At 56.8% G+C, this 19004-nt stretch overlaps 1 protein-coding gene across 1 annotated transcript; it reads right to left on the bottom strand.

Moving 5' to 3' along the window:
- Nucleotides 1-138: 138 nt before the first annotated feature.
- On the bottom strand, nt 139-18329 carry KATNB1 (katanin regulatory subunit B1). Its single transcript, XM_068992346.1, has 20 exons — nt 18229-18329; nt 16843-17129; nt 12498-12628; nt 9928-10045; nt 6682-6782; nt 6243-6284; nt 5246-5329; nt 4917-5032; nt 4493-4564; nt 4197-4347; nt 3860-4050; nt 3625-3755; nt 3167-3217; nt 2143-2234; nt 1908-2027; nt 1667-1816; nt 1392-1468; nt 1232-1306; nt 884-1000; nt 139-529 (listed from the first exon to the last, which is right to left on the bottom strand). Exons 2-20 carry the CDS (start codon nt 16880-16882, stop codon nt 397-399), a joined length of 1992 nt encoding a protein of 663 aa, XP_068848447.1. The 5' UTR covers nt 16883-17129; nt 18229-18329; the 3' UTR covers nt 139-396.
- Nucleotides 18330-19004: the final 675 nt, after the last annotated feature.

Below are 19004 nucleotides of genomic sequence, written 5' to 3'. Positions count from 1 at the left end.
GAGAAGGAGCGGTCTCCTTTCTGAAGAAGCCATCAGGGGCCCAGGAGAGCCTTGTGGCTGCCAGAGGATGCACCTCCCAGCAAGGAAAGCAGGGAATAGTTACAAATTTAATAAAATTCACCTTATAAATTACAGCAGCAGCCCCTTACAGCAGCAGCCCCAGGGCTCAGTTCACTGCCCCAGGAAGCAGGAGTTGGGCAAAGCTGGGCAGCTGTTGCTGCAGAGAAGTTGTCAGAGTTCAGGGCTGAGGAGTGGCCAGTGGGCCAGCACCGCCGCCTCCAGGATGGCCACAGGGCAGCAGTGGGGGCCGGGCAGAGGCTCATGGGCCAGTGGGTGCACAGGGAACAGGAGTGGGGCTGAGGCCAGGCCTGAGGGTACCCCCACTCTCTGGGCCCCTCAGTCCAAGCTGGCCATGAGCAGGTGCAGCTCGCGGAAGGCACTGCCGTGGCGGCCACTCAAGCCCGACTTGCTCTTGACGAGGCTGCTGATGCTCTTGAGCTGCTTGTAGCAGAGCCGGCATTTGTGCAGCCTGTGGGCATAAGGTCAGCGCTGGAGGTGGCCAGCCGGCACGGTCCCATGCCCCCCGCCCAACCCCAGGGCCTTTCCTGTACTAACCACACCGGCCCTCCTCCCAGGGGAAGGCTGAGACCCAAAGAGCAGGGCCCAGGCCAGAGCCAGGCCATGGAGGAGCCCAGGCTCTAGTAACCCCACCCCATGCCCTGAGCCACTGTCCCAGGCACAGTGACCGCCTCTGTTGGCTGTTTCACCAGGGCCATCAACAAGGAGGCTTGTGTGCTCTTGCCTGACATGGCGTGCGCACACAGACACATAAAAACACAGACACACACACCACACACCCCTCCCCACTGCTGGTGTTCCTCACCTCTCCTCCCGGCTGATGTCCACACCCACGGAGGGTGGGGCCGCCAGGATGTCTGTGATGAGGGGCAGAAACCGCTGCAGGATCAGCTTCAGGGAGGTGCAGCCCGTCTGGACATAGCTGCAAGGGCAGAGGGATGGATAGAACCAAACAGAGCACATGGGTCACGGAGACAAAGTGGGGCAGAGATGGGGCCAGAGGCAGCATGGACTTGTGGTCACTCTGGCCTTCCAACTTGAAGGGGACAGCAGTGTGGTGCAGCCACCCCACAAGTGCACCAGCCCTGGGGGTCTTTCCTGTGGTCCACCACCCCGCCCTGCTGTGAGGCAGGTGTGGCTTCCCCACGCGTACCTCTCATATTTGCTCTGCAGAAGCTTCTCGATCTGCGGCAGAACCGTGGTGCACAGATCCAGCTTCCAAAGGGAGCTGGGGAGAGGGCCAGGGACACATGCCCTCAGCACCTGGCCCTGCCCACACCCCCCACCTCCCATCCTCCGTCATGGCCACTCACGCTTTCTGGTTGACAATGTTAAGGAGGTCTACGACCACAGACAGGTCATTGATGGCCACGGCTGAGTCCACCGATGTCTGTGCAAACAGAGCGCCCGTTAGTGGGGACCAGGGACACAGTGGCCCTGCCTGGGTGTGATGTGATCACGGGCTTTATTGAGGGGTGTACATAAAACTGCAAGGTGTGGCGATAGGAGCCGCCTACCGCCCCTTCAACCCCACCCCAGAAGCTCTATTCTCGGCTCAGCTGCAAACCCAAGCAGAGATGGCACTTGCCTTGATATCGCCTGTGGTCCACACGCCCCGCACAGTGTCCAGGTTCTTGTGGCGGCTGGTGAGCACGACACACATGGTGTCATGGCCTTTGCGGATCTGGGACATGGCATCCTCATCAACCAGCTCTGCCTGCTGGGGGATCTTTACGGCCTGTGTGGGACGGGTGTCCGGATGCTGGCAGCCAAGTTCTGCCCTCGCCCCATGGGCCTCCACCCACTCTCAGCCTGGGCCCCCCACTCACGGGCAGGAAGTCGGAGGCCTTCAGTCCGATGGGCTCATTGCGGGTAGCAGGAAAGATGGCAGGCTCAGCCTTGGGTGCAGGGGTAGAAGTGACGACCGGGGGCCGGGATAGGACCTCAAGCTGGAAGGGTCTGGAGTTAGCAGGCAGCCAGCCCAAGGCCTCCCCCTCTGCCCCTCTCCGGCAAGGGTCACCCCAGCCCTGATTCAGGACACCAGGCCCTCTCTGAGCCTCATACCGTGCCCGCTCCACCTGGACACATGTTTGGCACTGGGAACTGTGCGTCCGTGGCTGGGCTGGGCTTTGCTGCCTCCTTGGCTGTGGCCATGTCTAGAGATAGAAGGGAAAGATCTCTGGGTCAGGTCAGGTTGGGAGAAGGGCCAGGTGGGAAGGCAGGGCTCGGGCTGGGACTCTGGGTGGCGCCTCACCTCTAACAGGAGGCCTGGAGGAGAGGGCGGGCCTGTCCCCTCCCTCTCCACCTACTCAACCACAGGTCTGGCAGAAAGCAGGAACCGAGCACCACATGTGGATGGGACCCAGGGAGTGGTGGCCCCGACACCTCACTAGGAATGGAGTGTGTTTTGCAGGGGGGGTTGGTGCTGAGTGGACGATGAATAGGAGTGTGGGAGAGAGAGGTGCTTCAGGAACCCAGCTTTAGGGGCTCGGGAAGATGGTCCCTTGAGGAGAAAGCTGGTGGCGGGGGGTTGGGGGGGGTGAGTGGGAGGCTGGGCTGGAAGATGAGGGTGCTGCATCCCACCTTCTCCAATCATAAAGCATATCAGGTTTTTCTCCCTTCTTAAATCCTCCAGCAGCAAAAACCAGCAGCAAAAATCCTCCAGCAGCAAAACCCAACTCCCAGGGCCTGGGGACCTGGCCCCCCAAACCCCCACCCTCCTCTTAGCTCCCTCCCACCTGAGGCTGTTCCCTCCCATCTCCTCATCTGACCCCCAGGCCTGCCTGATGCACCGCCTCTGCAGAGCCTCACAGCCCCCATCTACACGAGCCCTAGTGCCTCTCCCCACGCCTGGCTCCTCCTCCCACACGGCTGTCTACCACCCGCCTTCTAAGTGGGTGTGGGCACCTGCCTGCTTTTTCACGCTGTTACCAGGGTCTAGTGCAGCACCTGGCACACACTAGGTGGTTTCTGGGTGAATGGAGGGAAAAGACCCAAGGGGAGAGAGGCTGGGAACTGTCCTGTGGGAGGGGGCAGCCTGGAAGAAGACTGGGGAGCCCAGGAGGCCAGGCTCTGCCCCATGACTCACCATCTTCTGGGGGTGCAGGGAAGGGCTCACTTCTTCGGGGTGGCGTCCGACCTGCAGAGGTGAAGGGGGCTGGGGACTCACATGGACCAGCCCAGGGCTGCTGTCTGAGCCCTCAGGGCCCAGTTGGCGGGGGCCCAGGGCCCCACAGGATGCGGGAGATGGGTAAGTGGTTCCAGGGCACACACAGCTGTAGCTTGTGATCTGTTCCTAGGGCCTGAACCCTCAAGCTTGCCCCTCCTCAGACCCTGGCCCCTGGCAGGCTGAGCACCAAGGGGCTGCTGGGCTTCTGCTGGGGCCTAGAGGACCTGGATACAGAGCCGGGCCCAGATGTGGGTGAGAAATTAGGCTAAGGGGAGCGCAGAAACGTGGACACCATCCTGGAAAGGACGATCTGCCTCTGCGTCCCAGAGGGGGATGGTAGAGCTAGGCGGGGATGGGAAGGGAAGAGAGGGCCTCACTGATGCTGTTCTTGGGCTGGAAGATCTCATTATAGTCCTCTGCGTTCTGGATCTCGGCCCGAGACTCCCGCTCATCCCGGTCGTCCTCGCTGCTGGGGCTGCGGCGCTCGCTCTCTGAGTTTTGCTTCACCCTGAGGGGCCGGCCGAGCAAAGGGAGGTGGGGAGGGGGGCTGGTGAGGCCAGGGGGCCCACCTCTGGCACCCCCAAGTGCCCTCCAAGGCCCCGAGCACCCCACCTCTGAGGCTTGCTGCAGGTGGTGCTGGGCCGCTCGTAGATTCGGCGAAGGGGGGTGCTGGGGTGGGGTGGCTGCTGCGCCAGAGGCCGGCTGTCCTGCACGGGGTCCTGGGCCACTGTGCCTGTCCTGGTGACCCGTGTCAGGTCCACGACGTAAGAGGAGACGTTGCTTTGGGAGAAGGCCACACCTATCTGCAGGAAATGGAGGAGCTGGGGTGGGACCCTTCATGGGGCCCTGAGGGTAGAGTCCCCACAGGGCCAGGAGGGAGTTGGGGACTTGAGCGGGAGGAGACCGGCGGCCCGGCACAAAGATGCAAGGTGGGCGGTAGCTCTCTCACCAGCTGGTCGTTGCAGATGGCCAGGTCGGCCACCTTGCCCCAATGGACGAGGACCACATCAAAGCAGCGCTCAGGCTCCCAGCCGTAGACGCGCAGCGAGTCCTGGCAGCCACTGTACAGGCAGCAGCCATCGGGGTTGAAGAGGATGCTCCTGGGCCAGCCGAGAAGGTGCCGTGGGTCAGAAGCCTCCGGGGAGGTTCTGGGAAGCCCAGGACCAGAGCGGAAGTGGAGACAGGAAAGGGCCACGGCAGCCACGCCCCACAGCCTGGAGGAGGCCCCGCCCACCGCCCACCTACCTGACAGGCCCTGGCTCCCCTTCGATACAGCTCACCACCTGGAATTTCTCCAGGTCCCAGAAACGGATGGTCCTGCAGAGAAAGCCAGGCCCCATGCTGGTTTCTACGCAGGCCGGTGGCTGGGAAAACCCGCTTTTCTGCAGACACTTGCCCACCCACCCCCAGGTCAGGGCCACTCTTGAGCATGTGGGAAGTGGACACCGGCCTTGGATCCAGACACCCCAGCAAGGCCCAGGACACTGGGGCCAGGAAACTGGAGTCAGGAGAGAGATGTGGCCTGGGTCCCAGGCTGGCTTGGTTGGCAGTCAGTTCAGTCTAGGTAGGATGTGACACCCCAGGACCAAAAGTCAGATCGGGACAGAAGCACACAGAGAGGAGAGAGGTGTGGCGGTCACAGGCCACAGGCCCTGCTCCTCCTCCTCACCTGTCAGAGCTGCCAGAAGCCAGGAGGTACTCATTGGGGTGGAACTCCACCACGTTGACAGGCCCCGTGTGGCCGGGGAACTCGGACATCATCTTGCCAGCAGTCAGATCCCAGAGCTGGGGCAGGGTGGGCTGGAGGTCAGGACCAGCCTGGCCCTCAGCCTCTGGACCACCCTCTCATCCAGTCTGCACCCTTATCCAAGAACCGCCTCCCACCCTGGACAGTCTTGGGGCGGGCAAGCCCGATGGGGAGGGAGGTGAAGGCCCAACCTGGGTGTGATCGGCAGACCCCAGTCCCCAGCCCTGGGCCCACGTCTGGCCGGGAGCTACCTTCACCGTGTGGTCATCTGCGGCCGATGCCAACCACTTCCCGTCGGGGCTGAACCGGAGACACCGCACAGCCTGGCTGTGCCCCTGAGGACAGGACAGAGCATGAGCGCTGGAGGGGCTGGGCCCTGTGGGCTTCCCTCCTCACCCTCCTCCCTGCCCTCCACAAGCAAGTGCTTCTTGGGAGCAGGCAGAGAAGTGACAGACAGCCACCTGCAGGAGATGCCACAGAGGAACACCTCTCCACAGGTGGTCACGGACCCCCCCCAGTCCTGCAGAACACTCCAGGAGATCAAGACCTCGTGGTTGAGGAGCAATGTGTCCTGTGCCTCTTTTTGGAGAGTTAAATGCCTCCTCTTATGTCAAAGGGTCCAACAACTTTGAAAAATAATTATTAAACTCAGTGCTTTGAAACTCATATGAACAGGAACCCCCGTCACTTACTAACACCTGTTGCTGCTGCTGCTGCTAAGTCGCTTCAGTTGTGTCTGACTCTGTGTGACCCCATAGATGGCTGCCCATCAGGCTTCCCCGTCCTTGGGATTCTCCAGGCAAGAATACTGGAGTGGGTTGCCATTTCCTTCTCCAATGTATAAGAGTGAAAAGTGAAAGTGAAGTCGCTCAGTCATGTCCGACTCCTGGCGACCCTATGGGCTGCAGCCTTCCAGGTTCCTCCGCCGTGGGATTTTCCAGGCAAGAGTACTGGAGTGGGTGCTGTCGCCTTCTCCGAATAACACCTGTTACCAGCCTACAAACTGTGGAGCACAGTTTGGTGAACACGGTTCTGTGGGGAGGCAGGGAAAGCTGGGGGTCCAGATGGGCCACCCAGCGCGCCCCTGCTCTGCTCCAGAAGCGCATCTCTCATCTGGACTTTCTGTTTCTCACGCTCTCACCAGGCGGGATGAGCAGCTCCTCCAGCCCCTGCCAGGGTCTGGGCACCGCCCCAGGCTCCATGCCCTCAAGGTGCTTGTGGAATGATGGACAAAAGGGCCTCACTTACCCTGTATCGGAAGACACAGCCTTTCCTCCTGATGTCCCAGAGCTGTGAAGTGGGGAGCAGAGAGGGGCCGGGGTCAGGACAGGTCACAACCAAGGTGGGCTGCGCTGGGGAGGCCTAGCCAAGCTCAGTCCTGGAGCTTGGGTCAGAGGGCAGTAGATGGTCATGAGCAGAGAGTGGCTCTGAGCACCTCCAGGTCATTACACCCCAAAATGACAGGGGTCTCGAAACTACTCAGTAAAGCTGGGCATTCCGAGTACAAATGTCTGGCCAGTGCTCCCACATCTCCCTGCCTGGGTGGGGGTGGGGGGACATGGATGCTGTGGCACACGGGGGAGATGCCCCCACAGAGCCGAAGCCCACCCCCTAGGGTGGGACTCAAATTCCTGGTTCCACTGCTGGCCCAGTCCTGGGAGAGCCAGGGTGCTGAGTGGTGTCTCACCTTGATGTTTGTGTCCTGGGAACCCGAGGCTACAAACTCGCCATAAGGGTGGAAATCCAGGCTGCAGATGTTGGCTTTGTGTCCCATAAGTGTGCGAAGGACTAACAAGGGAGAGAGCAGAGACAGTGGTGTGAGAGGTGAACAGGACAGCGAAGAGAAAGAGCTTCAGTGTTCATTTGTGTGTGTGCTTTCGTAGTGACAACACAGAAAAACACAACAGTAATACAGACTTTCAAGATGGGGAGGAAGATCAACCAGAGTCCTACCGCTCTAACAGCTAGCTTTTCTTATTTTCCTCCTGAGAGATGCCAGCCATGTCTGCCATTACATGAGCCCGCAGAAAACTCCCTGCAAGCACCATGTGGCTTGTACCACTGGGCTTGTGCCAACGTGTTCTCACAAGAGTGAAGCCCCGAAGTCAGCAGAGTCGAGCAGCTGCTGCACTCGGTTTAGGCCCTGTGGACATGGAGCTTATGACCTGCCAGGCATCCCATCACACCTGAGACAGCACGAGGAGAGGGATGCAGGAGCGGTCCAAGGTGGGAGAGAAGCTGCCAGGTTGAAAAGAGAAATCCAGAGGGGCTTTTTGGAGGAGGTGGTATCTGGGCAGGATGTCAGTGGGTGGTGGATGAGGGAGGCTTGTGTTTCTGTATCAGTTTTCTCTGGTACCACTCAAATTTGCCTCTTCTCTCTGGCCTCATATGCCTTGCTTTTTAGAAGATTTATAATTCTGCTGTTTGAATGAAACTGATCGTGCCAAGGGTGCTGGCGAAGTATGGCAGTCCAGTGATCCTCAGGTTTGAGCCAAGGTGAAACAGGCTGCCTTGTGAGGTAGTGAGCTCTCTGTTGGAGCAGGTGTTCAAGCAGACTCAAGACATAATGCTTTAAGGACAAAATTCGAAGACACTAAAATCTGAGCAGCTGCCCTCCCCACACTGTAGCTACCACATGCCATCGGGGGCTCAGCGCTGCCTTTCTGGCCAAGGGGGGCTTTGGGCACATGCAGCCCAGTCCAGGCCCTGGAAGGTGCACACTCCTCTCGCACATGCTCCAGTCCATGCCGCCCCTGCCAGCCCACCTGCTCTGCATCCCAGAGCCGGGCTTCCAAAACCCAGCCCCACCCCAGAGGATGCAGCAGATCCCACCCCTGCGTAGGCTGGCTTCATGAAGCCCAGACCGCCTTCCTGTGGGATCCTGGCCTGACCCGCCCTCGCCCTCTGGCTCTCCATGGAAAGCAGGCAGGACCACATTCTTCTGGTGTGATTTCTGCCCTGCTCTTCGGTCCTAGGAGGGCTCTCGGGGCCTCCTGATGCCCCACTTGGTCACAGGATCCAGGAGCTGCAGAGAGGAGGGGCCTCCAGGGCCTGTCTACCCCACATGGGAACTTCCAAACCCTCCAGCCGAGCAGCTGGACCCTCCAGTGATGGGCAACTGCAGCCACAGTCAGGCAACCCTTTACCAACCCCTTTCTGCATGTGAGGTGCCAGTTTGCCTCTGTATCATTCCCACCCACACTGTGGGCCTGAGGTCTTAGGTCTTCCTGCAGAGAATGCTGAGGGCAAGTTTCTCTTCTGTCACTGAAACCCACCCACCCCTGCCAAATGGCAGGGCAGAGAGCACTGGGATGGGAGTCCTGACACCAGGATTTGCGGTCAGACACCCCAGCCATGGAGTCTTTTACCAAGTTCAGGGCCCTCCTTGGGGCTGTTTGCCCATCTGTCAAAAAATGAGACAGTGCCAACCTGGTGTTGCATCAGAACCAGCTAGAAGCTTATGAAAGCCAGATCCTGGGCCCATCCCTCTCCTGAGTCAGTTTCTCTGGGAGTGGGGTCTGGGATGTGTCACAAGTTGCTTGTAGAACCGCGAGCCCTAGGAGCCTAGGGCTCAGGAATCCCAGACGTCTTTAGTCTCCATTCTTTGCCTACCTCAAGAAGTTCCTCACATTCCCTTGTGCATGAAAGTCACGGCTGTGAAATCACAACTCTTGGCTTCTCTTTATGTCTTGCTCCTCCGTGAATGGCGAATGGCTGGTACCCTCCACTGGGATCTGGGTCCAGGCAGAGGCTTCCCAGAGGTGAACCACCTGCTGCCTGAGCCTTTCTGTTTTCTTGGCTGCAGCCCAGCCAGCCCGGGCATGCTCCTCCCTGACCCCTTGTCCAGCGATGACCCCGCCTTGTGGGTCCTGTATGGAGCCAGGCAGTGGGACTGAGTGCTGAGATGCTAAGCTCGCAGCCCTGTTTATTATCTAAGAAGTCCTGGGGCTCTGTCTTTCTGAAACAGTCCGCCACTGGGTAGGCAAGTATCACCCAAGAGCCTCAAGTGAGGTCCTAACTTGAGGAACACCTCTACGAGAGCAGAATGAACCTAGCCACTGGGCATGCATGGCCACTGGGCATATGTCGCCACTGGCCACCATCCTGCAGCAAAGCATCCTGCAGGCACCAGAGAGGCCAGAATGACCTTTAAGTCTCAGCCAGGGCATTGTTTCTGGGAGAGGCAGACTCGGCAAAAAACCATGCAACCCCTTCCTCTCCCATCCTTCAGGGAGCAGATGGCCTCCCACCTGGCATGCTGCAAGGTCCAGACTAGAGGCTGGCAAAAGCAGTGAGCAAGCAGGTTTTACTTGGACCTCTGAGTGTCAGCCTGCACAGTGTTCTGAAAAGTATGTTGAGTTAGCTGTCAACCTTTAGAAATGGGTGGATTCCACATAAATACCCAGATTCCCAGCTTCTCTTAAAAAATCTGTAGAGCTGGCAACACTGTGCCCACATTCTTGTGTGGCAACAGCCAGTGAGGCTGAGAGGCAGCTCCCATTCTAGGGTAAGTGGGACTCCCTACTTGGCCCAGAACTGAGAGCATGAGTCTACAGACCAAGACCCCAGCGAGGACCTGGTACAGGGACGAGAACATGCCCACCAAGGCCCTTCACTGTGAAACCTGAGGACACTGGGAGGAAGAGAGAGCCTGCAGAGAGGGGCGGGGGGCGGGGGGGGAGAGAGAGAGAGAGAGAGAGAGAGAGAAAGAGAGAGAGAGGCAGGGGAGGAGAGAAGCATGTCCCAAGTGAGGGATCTGGGATGACCTCCCAAAGCAACCCTGGAACCTAAAACACACTATCTGGTCACTGAACCAGGAGAGAAGCACCCAACCTAGTCAGGAGAGGCTTCCTGGAGAAAGTGGCTGGACGGGAAAGCTGGGGACAAGCACCACCACAGGCATGCGTGGGGGGAGGCAGGCGTGGACACCTACTTTTGGCAGCTTCCAGGTCCCAGACACGGATGGAGCCCGACTGGGAGCCGGCCACGATGAGCTCCTCGGGGGTGTTGAGACGGACGCTCTCCACGGGGGACGTGTGACCCGTTAGGCTCTGAGGAGAGAAGGCAGCAGCTTTGGTGCGCTGTGTCAACAGACCCCCAGCTGCGCCCCCTCAATCCTGGATCCCCGGGAAGCCATCAAGCAGGGATCCTGTGGCGCCCCCCGGCCTCTCGGCTCCCAGGACTGTAAGTGGGCCAGACCCCAGCTACGCTCCACCATCACCCGCTGTGTTCCCGACAGGAACGTCACCTGCAGGAGTGGCCCTGCAGTAGGGCAGCTGACCCTTGAGTCCCGAGTCCAAAGCACTGTCCTCCTGGACTGTGCTCCCATCTCTACTCTGCCTGGCCCAGCCCTCCAGAGGGGAAACCATGGCAGAACTGAGGTCTGACCCGTCAGCGGCCTCTGGAGCCCCCAGCTCCCCAGGGGCTGACCCCCATCAGAGGACCCAGCCACGCTCTCAGGCAGGGGCTCTGGAAACCAGAGGACCTGGGAGTGATTCTGCTGGAAACACGGACACTCTCCCCAATTCAGACCAGCCTCTGTTGATTCTTTTTCAATTGGGGTATGTTACTCTGGACTTTCAGAGAGCGGGAAACACACCTGAACCCCCCAAAACAATTTCAATTCTCTTCTTAACCCAATCTCAGTTCTGACCTTAACATTGGCCGCGGTTTGGGTCAGCTCTCAGCTGTCCGCTGGATCTCATAAGAAAACTGAGTTGATTACGTTTCTACTAATAAACCTCGCCTCCTTTTTATCTTTACTCGGTCAAGAGTCAAAAGAATACCACCCTGTGCAGCAAGATTGTAGGGGGAGAGGGCAAGCTTCAGTGCCATCGATGAGTATGTAAATTGACTTCTAGAGGGCAGTTTGGCAATATGTTTTGAAAGCTTTATAAAAAGTACACATGCACAGATTCAATCTTATGATTGCAGATCTGTTTGAAGATTTAGGGAGATGAGGATGTGCCCCACTGTGGCTGGGCTGAGCCAAAAACCCGGCTGTGACTTCCATGCTGGGAGCCAGGCTCAACCCTACAATGGGATACCACAAAGCTATTAAAAATCATGTTGTAAAAGGGTATTTGCTGACACAGGAAAACACTTGCACTGTTGCTATATTTAAAAAAAAAAACCAGGCTACAGAAGAGTAAGACAGTGTACTGGAAACATATTGTTACATATTTGTGTGTATGCACGTGAGCATGTTTGCACGTGTACACATAGGCACAAGTCTGCATGTATGTGCATGCCCATGTGTGCAGACATCAGCCCCTAGCAGCCCCTAGCAGCACACAGACCAAAGGACCAGGTGTAATGTCCTTGCATAATCAAACTGCATATAACTCATTTCTGTATTTTTTTCCCTTCTGTGTGATTTCCTGTTTTGGAAAACGGTTTTTGGCACTGAACATAGTTGTGTAACCAAGGGGACAATGCTAATGAAATGCAGCAGAACCCTACAGGGCCTTCCTAGGACAGACGCCACCCACCTCCATGTCCTTTGCCTGCCTTTTATCTGTTGAAAAACTTTTGTCAGAGAACAAATTGAATCAAGAGAAATAAGGAAACTGCAGAAGCAGCAAAGGAAAGCAGTCAAACGAGACCAAATAATAAGATCTTAGTCATTAAACAAAGTTAAGGAACTTCAGTTCCCTCTTAAGGGCTGTGGATACTGATCTGAACCCTGTCTTGTGAGCTGTCTTGTAGATATCAAAACTCCCACCAGATGGAAGAAGCTGACTACATGACGACCAGACGGTCACCATGGCGTAAGATGCCACAGTTCTGAGAACTGGCCTCAAAGAAACAGGAACAGACAGACCGCGAGGCTGAAGATGCTGCTCGGTGGACCACCGCACAGCCGACTTCAAGATGACGTCACAGCTGGCTGTGCCGTTCTGCACGTAGCTCCCTCACGTCAACTACACACCTCTGAAACTCCCCTTTAAAAGTTCTTGCCCTCTGATCAATAGCAGGGAACTGGCTATTGGACACAAGATCGCCTCCCCACCAGCTGCCAGCCTCCTGAATAAAGCAACCTTTCCTTTCAACCAACACTTGCCTCTCATGTATTGGCTCCCAAGCCAAGCAGAGTTGAGTTCATTAACACTAGTAAAGAACCAGTCCTCTAACCAGCTCCAACCAGGGGCATTCAAATCCCTTTTATGGGATGAGGTGGGTAATGAATCAAAATAACCCTGCATGTAACTGACAGGCAAGCGGAGAGGCCAATGGGCAGGGGAGGCTCAGATTCGGGCCTGTAGGCTTATTTTAGCCTTTTCATACAGGCTCCCCAGAGTTCCTTCCCACACCAGGTGACCGCCCCCGCTTCTCATTCCTGAGGACTGGCCACTGTCCCAGCCATCTGGGTTGTCCTGGACTTCCCTGAGCAGACAAGTGGCGGGGAGCACTGATGTGCTGGGTTTCTGCAGAGCTGCCCACTCCCAGCGCCCATCCCTGGCCTGCCCATCTGCCCCGCCCCGCCCACCGGCCGAACCTCACCATGATGCAGTTGGGCTTGTTGATGGACCACAGGTTGACACGGCAGTCATCCCCGCCCGTGGCCAGCAGCCGGCCAGAGGCTTTGCCCAGCACGAGCGAGGACACATTGCTGGCGTGGGCCACGATCTCCTCTATACAGGGAAGAGCAGAGGGAGAAGACAGTCAGGGTCCTGACGGGCCACGTGGAGGCAGGCTGGGCCTTATCCTGCTCGGCCCCCATCCCTGGCGCTGGAAGCCCAGAGGGAGGGCCCTGCTCCCTGCGGCTCCCTTTGGCGCCCAGACACACGCCATGAGCGGTGAGACAGCGCAGGGCTTGGGCCTGAGACAGAAACAACAATTTCTCAACTTCAGTCACTCCCATCCTACCCTTAAGCCTCATGAATTTTTTCCTTTTTCTGCATATCAATGGGTACTATTATTAAGTTACTATGGTCAGTTTTAAAAACCAACTTGCTAGTTTTGTTTAGCTCCGTCGTTTAAGCAATAACACGCATGAAAATTACAAGCTTGATATGTTCACTACATTTTTTCTATGATACAAAAAGAAAAATTAGAACAATGATTGAAATAAAAAATATTGACCCATGTACCACCAAAGGGCCTCTCAACTGCCGCTTGGTGTTCCTGCTTGGGGAACCCACTTTCAGAACCGTACAGGTCAACTGCAGACAAGCTGTCCCCAGGTGAGCTCAGCCAGGGCTTCAGCCCTCAGCTTCAGAATCACGGACTGGGCTCTGGTCTGAGCTCTGCTATTGCAGGCTGTGTGGCCTTGGACAAGTTGCTCACCCTCTCTGAGTGCTGCACTTGTCCTTGGGTAAATGGGAATAATAATAGTGCGTGGCTCACTGGACTGCTGAGGATTCACTGAGGACATTCCTCTGAGCTTCTGTGAGGGGCTGAACACTCATGGCTGCTAGGCAGGCTACAGATCAGACATCATGGAGAGTGGGCACTGCGGCCCAGGAGAAATCCAGGTGGGCTGCGTGAGGAGGGAGTAGGAGGCAGTTGAACTGAGGAGTCGGGTGTGAGGGCCAAATGGACAGAGAGGGAGGTAAGGTCACTGTGGGTGGCCCTGAGGGCCCATGGCTTGGACTTGGGGTGGGGGGACAAGGGTGCAGCAGATGTAAGTCTCAGAGGGCATCGCCAGGGAAGGAACAGGCAAGGAACCAAGAGGCAGCTTAGGTCTCCGAGCCAGGGCCTGAGCAGTTTCTCCTAAGAAGGGGGAGGAAAGAAACAGTGTCCCCACACAGACGAGAGAAACATGCTGAGGCAGCTGGGCGGCTGGCCTGGGCGATGCTGAGGGGGAGGGCGGTGCAGCTGCTCCGCAGAGGCCCGTCCGGGGTGCCTGCTCCAGCCTCTGCCCTGCCTGGGGGTCTCTGCAGCACTGGCCTCAGACCACAGGGAGGCTGGGCTGGGGAAGGATGCTGGCCACGTGGCATGCCTCACAGGGGCTGCCAGAACTGCCTGGGGGCCTAGGCCCCAGGCTGAAGCTCACAGATGACATCCCACCTCAAGGGGTGGCGGGGCCAGCCCCAGCCGGGTGAGAGCTCCTGGGAGGCCCAAACATGAGCTGGGGCCTTGGGGACCCTGCCCCTGGAGTTGAGGAAGCTGGGCCTCTCTCTGGTCCACACCTCAGCCAAGGAGCCTTTTGTCCCCTGGACACTGCAGCACAGATGCATGGGTGCCCTGGGGTTCTGGTCACAGACAGATATCTGTTCATGAGCTTCTGTTGGGCCAGACTGACTGCCCAACCCAGCTAGAGGCCAAACCGCCTGAGCACTGTGAACCCCCAGCCCGTGGCCCCTCCCCTTCTCTGAAGATACTCCCTACATGTGACGCCCTCCACGCGTGACCCACCAGGAGGCCTTGCTGCTCACCCTGCCTCTCAGCCTTCCCAGGGGAAGTTCGGGCTGGGCCCCACCACACTGGGTCTCCTGGGCCCACTGTCACCCCTCTCTGCATCTCAGGACCACTGCCTGAAGAGACGGCCAGTAATACATAGCATGGATGTTTCCTGCGTGTCCGCTAGAGGCCCTGCGCTGAGAGATGGTGTGGAGTGACAGTGATAAGCTTCTCGTCTCTGTGCTCCAGCCTGGGCAGATGGCTCCGGGGACAGGGCATCCAGCCTGAGGAACCACAGATTTTAGGGCAAGCAGAATTTGAAGACTGGGCCCCTCTAGAAGGGCTCAGACTACTCCCCTGCAAGCAGCCTGACCAGGGGATTGGCTGGAACCCCTGGAGGGACCAGTGGGTGGAGTGGGGAAAGGGGGGCACTCCTCAGACATCAGGCAGAGAAGGCCTCGGACAGGGCACTGGCCCAAGAGCTCCCAGTCTGGCCTGAAGGATGGTACCCTGCAGTGGCCCGGGCCTGGGTACCGAATTTAAATGCAAACAAATAAAAGTCCTCACAGCAGGCCAGGCCGATGGCTGCTGCTCTACTGTGGGGCCCAGGCTCACGCTGGTTTCCCAAGCTCAGGGGGCACACTCTGGACCCCACATCCCAGCCAGAGTTAGGGGGACACTGTGTTCTGGTCAGAAGTGCTAAGCACTGGCCTGCCAACAGAAGGTGCAAAGAACTAGGCTTCAACAAGCACTTTCTGATCCTCCTCAGACTCTAGAACCATAAGGAGCCAGAGGTCATTTGGCCTTTGAGCTCTTTAGACAATTTATACCCATGGAAACTGCTGTGCACATGAAATTGTCAGCAGATGCCCAATATGCCTGATCACGTCACTGCCCACCTGAATGCTCTGATGGCTTGGCCTTGCTTTTCAGATAAAGCCAAAGCCTCAGAAGGGCTGGGTAAGGTCCCAGAAGACCTTACCAGCCTATGTGGCACCACATTCTTCCCACAGCATGCTGCAGCCCATGGCCTCCTCCAAGACCTTGAAACCCACCAAGCTTCCTGCCTCAGGGCCTTTGCACATGCTGTTTAGGCAGCCCAACACACTCCTCTACTCCCACCCCCTCTACCATGTAGTGAACTGATTTAAAGCACAAATTCCAGCTTGAAATCAGAGAAGGAGAGACAGGTGAGTGTGATTACCTGATTCCCACGTGCTGTGCTCCCCAGACTCTAAGCCCCACTGTACCGGGACCTTGTCTATTTTGCCCTCCACTGGCTCCCCAGTGCCTGATTCTTTCCTGGTTTCTCAGGAAAAACCAGCTGTTGAAGGTATATATATATATACATAACCCCAATAAATACAGAGCCATTCTGTCCAAAGTGCACCTCCTTGGGAGCCCATAACATGATTCTCCCTAAACCCTGGGACTGAGGAGCAATTTGAACATGGCCCAATCTTCTCATCTACAAATGAGGACACTGAGACCCAGCAGAGAGTTTTGCTCAGGTTCTCACAGTTAAAAAGTGGAGGAGCCCAGCCCTGCTTCTGAAAACAGCCCAGGCCAGGGATAGCTCATAGCAAAGGATGACCAGTTTGGACACACCAGATCTATGCCAACCAGTTATTACTAGAGGAATATGGCCCACAGAGGCACCAGCTGCAAAGCAACAGGTCTCAAAATATGATCCAGGGAACCCTGGGACCCTCAAGATCCTTTCAGGGGATCCAAGAGAACAAAACTACTTTTTATCATATACTAAGGTGGAGTTTGACTTTTATACTCTCATCTGCTCACAAGAATACGGCGGAGTTTTCCAGAAGATACATGACATGTGATGACATCATCACTAACAGTGTGTTTGTGTGTTATGTGTTCAAATGTCTCACTATTCACTTCTGAAGTGGTAAATGTGGGTAGATATGAGTCCCATAAACAAAAACTCTTTGGGATCCTCAATAAGTTTTAAGAATATAAAAGCGTCCTAAGATCAAAAGAGTTTAGAGTTGTCAGTTTCCAGTATTGGTGGGGGTGGGTGGTACCTGGATTCAGATACATTGCAGAGGCTATTAGCAGCCCTCTGCCTACCCTCTCACCTCCGCCCCAGTCCCAAGATGTTCTCATCTGATGAGGGAGCTTGCATGGTGAGACGTCTGAAAACACCAAGGACATCTTCGAGGGGCACCAACCTATCTGCCAGCCTAACTGGAAATCCTGCTAAGTGCTTCATTATGTTCATTTTCTCACTGGAATCTCACAGCAGTTCTGGCATGGAAGCGTGATTATCTCATCGTACAGACAGGAAACTAAACCTCTGACAGGTTAAGTCACTGAGCCAATGTCACTCAGTGCCAAAGTCATGATCTGCATGTTGGTCTATTTTATGCCAAAGCCTGGGAGTCTCCCCTTGTGCCAAGAATGGGAGACAAAGTTGAAGGTCCAGGCCACCCACCAACAAACAGCTACCGGGATAAATGGGGTAAAAAAGCAAGCCACTCACGCAACTTCCAGGCCGTCTTGGTGACCACAGGGGTGGCCATCCTTCAGCTGGCTGGCACCTGAAGCTCCACCCACAACAGACTGTGCTTTCCTTGTGGGGTGGGGGTGGATCCCCCCCAGATCCACCAATCAAGTTGGCAGGGAGTTTCCACACATGCAGGCTGAGGGAATGCCTCCTCTCAGGACCACCTCGTGGTTTTAAATCATCCACAGCAGCAGCCCGTGCGTGCCTTTTGGGATCCTGGGTCATGGAATGTCAGGCTTGAGCCATCTCAGCTCAACACTGGGCTGGAATACAAACAGAGGTGATGGCTTGTTAGCAAACACTCAGGGGGAGCTCAGGGGGGTCCCTGGGTTTACAGAACTGCAGCTGCAGCTCCCTGGATGACCAAGGCCACTTGATAAAAACAGACACCCACCAAAGCCACCAGAGACAAGAGCTCCACTGCAAGCTGGGTTTGAGAATCTGGAGAGGGGGTATCTCAGGCAGGGTGACTGAAGCACAGAGAAAAAGAAGGTTCTCTCAGAGGCCAGGATGATGGGAGGAGGTTCTGTTTCAGGAGGCTGGCTGCCTGAAATGCAGCTGAAATGCTGCAGTGGGGCGGGGAAGAAAGACCACATGTCTGCAGTTCTGATAGATCTCAGAGAGTCAGTTTTGTCTGACGTATTGGAAAGGGGCGGAGTCAGAGACTAAGTTTAGGGGGCCACGAGAGGCACCCAAGAGATAGAGACTGAAGTTTTCTCTAGGGAGAGTCTTGAAGAGGGCCCTAGGAGTCCAGCATATATCAAGGGAACTACTCCAGGTCCCTGCCATTCCCAAGGACAGCGCTGGGAACTAGGCCTCCAGACTGGACATGAGTCGGTATGACTCTTCAGCATTAAAAGGCGACCTCATAGAGCCTCCTATCCGCTCCTCCAAGCCTCTTTCTCCTGGATTCCCCAGGTCTGCCTCTCTAGTTCTCCATTCTCTCCTCCTTTCCCCTGCCGCCTGTGTGTGCACATCCGGTCTCCAGGGCTCCCTAACTTGGGCCCTGCCTCGCCAGAGCCTCTTAAGTCCCCCCTTTTCTCTCTGCTATCAGTATCCCCATTCATTCACTCTCCTGCTTCAAGAGTCCCCATTCATCCCCCTCCTCCTGCAGACCCCCGGCTCTCCTTCCGGCCTCCCAGGATTTCCCCCTCGGGCCTCCACGCCTGTCCCGCCCCTCCCGAAGCTGAAGCTGGTCCCTCGGCCTTGCCTAACCCTCCCACTCCTCTCAGTACTGGCTCCAGCCTCCCTCCGCCCAGAGCCTTCTCCGTCGCATCCCGGCCTGGCCCCGCCTGGCTCGGCCCAGCCCAGGGCTCAACCTCCCCTCGCCGCCTCGCCCCTTCACCCCCTCGCCCACTCCACCTGCAGCTGCGGTTCGGGAGGCCGAGGCTCGGCTCCAGGCGCGACCCCCACTTGCCTCCATCCCCTGGCCTGATTGGCCGCTGCTTGACAACCGACCCTCACAACAAAACCTCCGGCTCAGAGCCCCTCCTTCCTCACTCCCAGCACCAATCAGCCGCCGCGAGCGCGCCACCTCCCTTCTGGTATAACCAATAGAAGCAGGCGCTTCTGCCGCCTCTCCTAAGTGCCCGCCCTCTTTTCCTGAATTGGACTAATCACGAGGAAGGAGAATTCAAGAGCCGGCCCTAGGCCTCTAGTGAACCAATGCGAGCTTCCATTTTCTTGGTTCCGCCTCCGCCTCAAGCTTTCCCGTTCTTCCCCTTTCCATCTCTTTCACGAAAACTAGTTTGCACTTAAAATTTTTTTTCGAAACGCCCTCTTAGGGCGGCTACACCAATCGCTTTAGCAACCGTCCCAAATTGACCAATCACCAACCGTATTATTGGAAAACCAATTTCAGGATAGCCAATAGGAAGGGGACGTCAAGGAGCAGCGTGAAGCCGCGGACCTTCCATCTTGGATTGGGGTAAAACGGGGGACTAGGCCTTAGTCAGCACTTTGCCCAAACTGCTGTTTCTTCTTTTTCCTCGGGTTCGGTGCTGGCGTGCTCTGAGAACTTTGTTCCTCTTCTCTGGCTCGGACCCCGGCTTGAATCCCACCCAGGAGGCTTAGAGGGAAACCCAGTCTGATTCCGGGTCCGAATCAGTCTTGGAGCCCGTGCGTGCTACCCCCACGGC

Source organism: Capricornis sumatraensis, chromosome 20 (assembly GCF_032405125.1).
Source record: "Capricornis sumatraensis isolate serow.1 chromosome 20, serow.2, whole genome shotgun sequence".
Lineage (NCBI taxonomy): Eukaryota > Metazoa > Chordata > Mammalia > Artiodactyla > Bovidae > Capricornis > Capricornis sumatraensis.
The sequence above is the reverse complement of the archived record's forward strand: the minus strand, read 5'-3'. Positions and strand labels throughout refer to the sequence as shown.

What these genes read in the sequence shown, in the direction of transcription:
- KATNB1 (XM_068992346.1), bottom strand. Translation starts at nt 16,882, where the DNA reads ATGGCCACCCCTGTGGTCACCAAGACGGCCTGGAAGTTGC. An exon ending in GGGGAGCCAGGGCCTGTCAG is followed by an intron (nt 4,348 to 4,492) that starts GTAGGTGGGCGG and finishes CGGCTGGCCCAG; the next exon opens with GAGCATCCTCTTCAACCCCG. An exon ending in CCCTGCACCCCCAGAAGATG is followed by an intron (nt 2,235 to 3,166) that starts GTGAGTCATGGG and finishes TTCTATCTCTAG; the next exon opens with ACATGGCCACAGCCAAGGAG.